We start from the raw sequence: 6000 nt of genomic DNA on the forward strand, positions 1-6000 counted from the left end.
CGTAAACGGAAGACGACGATCGCGGCAAAATCATAAAATTCCCGACTTTTAAATCAAATTTAAGACTAAATCCCGACTTTTCAAGACCATTTTGAAATTCAATACTAATTCCCGACTTTCCCGACTACTAGACACCCTGCTTTATCTTGCTTGCGCATCTTAAATCATTCAAATGGCTGCCATTTTGATTAGGGATGCGATATTGACCTCTAGTTTGTGCCATTAAATTTCTCTTGATAAACCCTTTAAAATGAGGGGTCACATGATAGGTGTTTACTTTTGAAAATTTGGGGCTGCCCCCAAAATACCCCATTTTGGGGGCTGGGGCAAAGTAGTAACTTAAATCAAAAAGTGCAATTTCTTATGTTGTAAATATGTGCAAAGTTTGGTTTTCCTACTGCAACACGTTAAAAAGTTAACTGGGGGGTTCCAGACTTTTGCCTAACCCTGTAGGTATACAGTTAACACAGAATTTAGTCAAAGGTTCTAAACTGTCTTGACTCACATCTCTGACTCTCCATGGATCCTCTGCCCCGTAGTCTTGGTGGGCCGCTGCCCCGCTGTCTAGCTCTGTCTCTGCCCCGCCCTCCACCACTTGGCTCCACAGTCTCCCACTCCTCCGCTTCTGTATGGTTGTTGACAGCCTCCGCGCCCTTGGCCGCACTCGCTGTCCTGTTCTTCTTCTTCTTGACAACTGATGTGGACCACTCGTCCTGTACAAAATCATATGTAACACTTTGCCCTATTGCTGCAAAACGCCTACAAATAAACCGACACCACAAACAAGATGACTGACACCATGAGGGTAGAAAAAGTAAAACTGAGATGGTTCAGACACATGTGAGAAAAATATGAGAGAAAATTCCAGGAAATATATAAATGGTGGTCAAGGCTCTATGACGATGATAGAGGGAAGAAAAATCTTGAGGAAGGTGGATAGTTGAGGTAAAAAAGAGGAATGAGATGGTAAATGGTGGAGGCCTACACAATTTGACAGCCATTATCTCTTCAACTAAAAAATAACATATATATCTTTTAACAGCAGGGTGTAAAAAGTTTAAAACTTCAAATGGGATTTTGGGGAATTTGTAGACAATATTACCTTGAGACTCCCTTCCAAAAGATAGTTAACAGCCTTGTTAGCATCATTGTCACAGTCATGAAGAGCAGTGCAAACTTCATCCTCTGATTTCTGCGTGGCATCCATCACCTGAAAAATTATGAATTAATATATTTATTCATATGCCTCAAGATTATAAAAAAAAAAAAAAATGGTACAGAATTTAGTTGTGCTTATAAATCAATACAGACAGAGTTTATCTACTTTTTCATTAACAATCAAAAATGTGTCTAGGCTATTTAAAGAAGGAAATTCTAAGTTGCTATTTATAATACTTAAGAGAAGTTAATGTTATTTCCATGAATCCAGTGCTGGTGATGCTTACGCTTATATAGATTAGGCCTGTAGTGGTAGCCGCGAGAGAGAGAATAGTTAAATTGCATAAATTATAATAAACAATTAGAAGCATTTTTGGTACCATTATGTGATTTTTAAGTTCAGTTTAACTTAAATTAGATCCTGTGGGGGGGGGGGGGGGGGTTCTAAGAAAATACAGTACAGATAGATCTGAGGAAAATAAGGTACAGTCTCAGGATGTTAATATTACCAATCTTAACAATTGACGTAAACTGTAAATTATTAGTTTTAGTGCTAATAAAAGATAATAAGAGTTTACAGACAGTTACATTTCTAGCATAGGCCTATCTACAATCTAACACAAATCGGCATGGAGCTAAAAATGTTAGGTTAAGTTACAGAATAGATTATGAATTTTAGCATATGACACAGTACCTGCTTGATTTTGTCTTTTAAAGCCAAATCATCTTTCTTGGTATCCATGATTTCTGCCATTCGCATCTGTTCAGCTGTGGGCTGAAAGTTACAATCATTGTGGTTATTAAAGTTCCAACAAAAATTCACACACAAGTTTCATTTTTATAGTTGTGTCAAGTATTTATATAATTATGCGTAGATAAAATGGCAAGTTTTTATATAGGTAGGCCTAACAATGTTTATTTGGATAGGGTACGGTACTCATGGGACTTAAATATTTTAAGATAACTTGTTTCTTTTAGAAAATCAAACGGTTAACTTTCTTAACTAGAGTATTCAAGTAAAAAAACACCCACAGAAAAAGGATGCCAAACCTCTGGTGGTAAATAAAAATTTACTTTCTTATTAAGTTAAATGAAATGAAAATCGTTTATTTTTCCAGGCAAAGTTAGGGCCACATGGCCCTTTCTTACACTTACCGGTAACACAAACAGAAAAAAAATTACACCTTCTCCATGTTTAAATACAGGTGCAGTACCGTCACAAACTCTTGAAAAAAGTGGGTAAGAAAGCTGGCAAGATTGATGAATGGAGGATTAATGGCAAGAGAGACCAATTCATGGACCTAACTTAAATACTTTATTTACAACACCAGGTTAATTTCTTGCTTAAGTTATAAGATGACTAAATTGCTAGCACAAGGTCTGTACAAAAACTGCACATGTACCAGTATAAATGTCTGCCAGTAGTCCTAAGTTAGTTCAAATGGCAAAAGGCAAAAATTTTACTAATGAACCAGCTTGAGGCTCTGTGAACCTTCTGTAAAACCGGGAAGTTTTCTCCAAGAAATCCAGACCGCAGGGATATTGATTGTTGGAGTTTGAAGGACTTAAAAGCTATTCTGGTCCTTCCAATCGAGTAGGCTAATGTGACTTAAATAAACATAATTTAATCCACCAAGTTACTTTTTACGTCTATAATCAAAAGACACAAAATTTCAAAAAATGAAAAAGATATTTTTACAGTATGACTACATAATTTAAGTTAGGTTACTTAGACATTAATTTTCAAGTTGGTTTACCTAAAAAATAAACATAAATCTTCAGGCCTACCTGTATTAAGCCTAACTGTTTACCAGCAATAAAATCTTAAAGATATTTTTGTTGAACAATCTCTTAACTTACTGTTAAGTTAAAATACTTACTACTTGTGACTTGTCAAGGTTGGCTACTTTTGGACTCTCAGATTTGTTGGTTTCTGTTTTCTGAGTTTTCGGAGTCGAAGCCGCCTCCGCTTTGTTGTTCTTCCCACCCCTGGGGGTGGAACGGGCCGTTGTGCTCATTGTTTGATAACTATTTTACAATATTTACACAGTAGTTACACTGAAACAAAAAGCCTAAACTTAATTAAATCCCAATTAAAACATTAAGCCTAATAACATTATATAACTGCAAAATTAAGTGAAGTCTAGTACAAAAACTTTTTGCCTAAGTTAAATCATTGCGAACTTAAAAAAGAAAATTGTGTTAAACGCTGAAGATTAATAGCTAGGTTAAGAGGGAGGTGTTGTTCCTGAGTTAACTTAAAGAATGAATTTAAGTTAATTAAGAGTTTAGCTAACTTATTTAAAAATACTCTGCTACAGCATGTCAATGAAGTCGGATATCAAAGTTTCACCCCACTGTTGGCTTCATAGAACTACCTATGCAAGATGAATGGAAACAACTCTTAAGCAATAAGTTTAAAGTTAAGCAATAAAGGACGAGACCTAAGTTAGATGATGAATCATGGGCCTTGGTGGTAAAAGGTACCCTAAGTTTAGCCTGTTAAATATCATTTTGTTTGGTAGCCTAGGTATATTTTTATTTCAACACCTACTTTCCATTGCCCTGAGCGTTGGTTTCACTATTTATCTTTCAACCCATGTCCGGCCGATAAGAAAGGAATTTCCCGACCTTTGTACTTTTCCAAGGTACGATGTTCGGCCGCGGCACAGTCCGCTACTACTCCTCTAGACAATAAGTCACTTTTCATGCAGCAATACGCTCACCGCTATAACCGTTCATTTATTATACTAATGTATATATAGGTAAGCTTAAGTTAACTTAAGCCTGATTCCTTAACAAGGCCCTTGTTAACCCTTGAAGGGTTAAGTGTGATCCATGTAAATGTAAGGAGTCTTTGTTTATTTCTACAACTTAAGTGATGTGAAATGTAAAAGACAATACCCTAGCCTAGGCCAGTCTACATAGCCGTAATTTATCTAAACAAATATACAAACATCCTCTTTTATACTAATAAGTTTTAACTTTATGTGTGTAAAAACACACAATATTTTATAATTTTATTTCAATTTCAATAACATTATTTCAATACTCCTCTTTATCACTAGCCTAACTTATCCATAATTTTAAGTACGGTAAATTAAATTTAAGAATAATAGCTTCAGTACATAACTAAGTATTCACCAATGCCACCAATACTTACCCCCTTTCTAGCCTTAGCCTAAGCTTAATAGATCCCTAACTTAAGTTAAACTTGTTTTAGTGTAATTAGCCTATGCTGTTTAAGTGTCATTTATCAAGTAAATTAGGATAACTTATTGGAATTTTTGTCCTCAAACTTTCACCTTGCATCTTACGTTATTACAATATGCCTAGCCTATTTCACACATGTTCTCCCATAAGTTACCGTACAAGTAAGTTAGGCTATCCCAGTGTAAACTTAGGCCCTACCTTAAAGTTTAACTTGCCTAAACATGATTGCTATGAAAGCCCAAGCCTAAGTTATATTTGACAGTAAATTCAGACCCCTGAGCCTTATCATACTGCAGCATAGATAAGGATACAACTAGCCTAAGTTATTTGTCTAATCAGGGAAATTTGGAATTCTTGCAGATAAGACTAAACTTAACTTAATTGACAATGACAATTTAGCCTACATAAACAATGTAGGCTATTTAGAAATAAAGTACTTAGGCTAACTTAAGTTTTAGAACTTTAAATTATGAATTGTGTGTGTGATTGTAAATGAAGCAAACTAGCCTAAGATAATTCTTTAAAACCTGTATTCTAAGTTAATAAGTTAGAAGAATATGCTATACAGATTAGGCTACGTCTATTTATTTTGGGCTAGAATAGGCCTAAGTTACACTTAAGTTAAGCCTAGACTAGGAATAGGCTATCAAAAAGTCATATTCCTGCAAATGACTCATAAACTGATTAAATAGGTATAGCATTGGTATAAAAACTATGGGCCTAGTAACTATGCAATTAATAGGCCTATTTTCAAATTTATGACAAATATTTCCTAGTTTATTATTGCGCGACCGATCACAATGGACCTCAACATTATGATCGGCATAGAATCATCCAACAAGGAGACACCCTTGCGAGTTTTGGATGAGTTATAGATAACGTTATGACTAACAAATTTGACGCGAAATATAAAGTGAATATATTAGTTCCTGGCTTTAAAGAGGGTCATTAATTGCCATGTGGAGAGGACGCCATTCCGAAACTTTGTTTGAGGCCTTGGCAGAAGGTTCATTAGTCCGCTATTCGACAAAATCAAATATTGCACAAGAAATAGAATAACATAAACCGGTAGTACCAAAAACTATAACTTGTTATTCTAAAGTGGTCAACTTAATTTTGGAACACAAGTAAACAGTAATATAATACAATTTACCCACTAAATTTGATAAATATATAATTTAATCACGGTACCTGCAGCAAGCGCTCAAATGGTAGTCACTAGTAGTAGTCAGGTCACGTGATCAGATCACTTCTTCTGTTCTTCCCAGTTGAGTTCCCACTGCATACCATTGATGAACTATGTTTCCCAATTTTCATATATTTGTTTTATGTATAACAATAGTCTTTTTATGGATAGTCATTGATAACGTGGCCATAACTGTGTAAAAAACAGATATGTGGACAAATTAATGCTTCTTATGAATTCAATTATAAATACTCAATAGCTTTGGTAATAATAAAATGTACGATCAATTCATAAATACCTCCGCCGCAGCAGACCTGCAGGCTAAGCGAATTCCCATTCGCCTAATTTGATTTACACGACACCATAGATAAGACATAGGCTACTCCTCAAGTATTGGTTACTGGGCTATGAAAATGTTGACTCCCCTTTAAACGTACAGAAGT

At 35.2% G+C, this 6000-nt stretch overlaps 1 protein-coding gene across 3 annotated transcripts in view; it reads right to left on the reverse strand.

The window, feature by feature from the left end:
- LOC128996365 (protein lingerer) overlaps positions 1 to 5615 on the reverse strand; it is a 31643-nt gene extending 26028 nt beyond the window's left edge. For all 3 annotated transcript variants that reach the window (XM_054421653.1, XM_054421652.1, XM_054421651.1), the window contains exons 1-5: positions 5563 to 5615; positions 3039 to 3216; positions 1853 to 1933; positions 1103 to 1210; positions 506 to 713 (exon numbers count right to left, since the gene is read on the reverse strand). In XM_054421653.1, the coding sequence (XP_054277628.1) occupies positions 506 to 713; positions 1103 to 1210; positions 1853 to 1933; positions 3039 to 3176 (535 nt within the window). In that variant the 5' untranslated portion in view covers positions 3177 to 3216; positions 5563 to 5615. The remainder of the gene's footprint in view (positions 1 to 505; positions 714 to 1102; positions 1211 to 1852; positions 1934 to 3038; positions 3217 to 5562) is intronic.
- Positions 5616 to 6000: the final 385 nt, after the last annotated feature.

Source organism: Macrosteles quadrilineatus, unplaced genomic scaffold (genome assembly GCF_028750875.1).
Source record: "Macrosteles quadrilineatus isolate MER2022 unplaced genomic scaffold, UCM_ALF_1.0 Scaffold_6__1_contigs__length_79288215, whole genome shotgun sequence".
NCBI lineage: Eukaryota > Metazoa > Arthropoda > Insecta > Hemiptera > Cicadellidae > Macrosteles > Macrosteles quadrilineatus.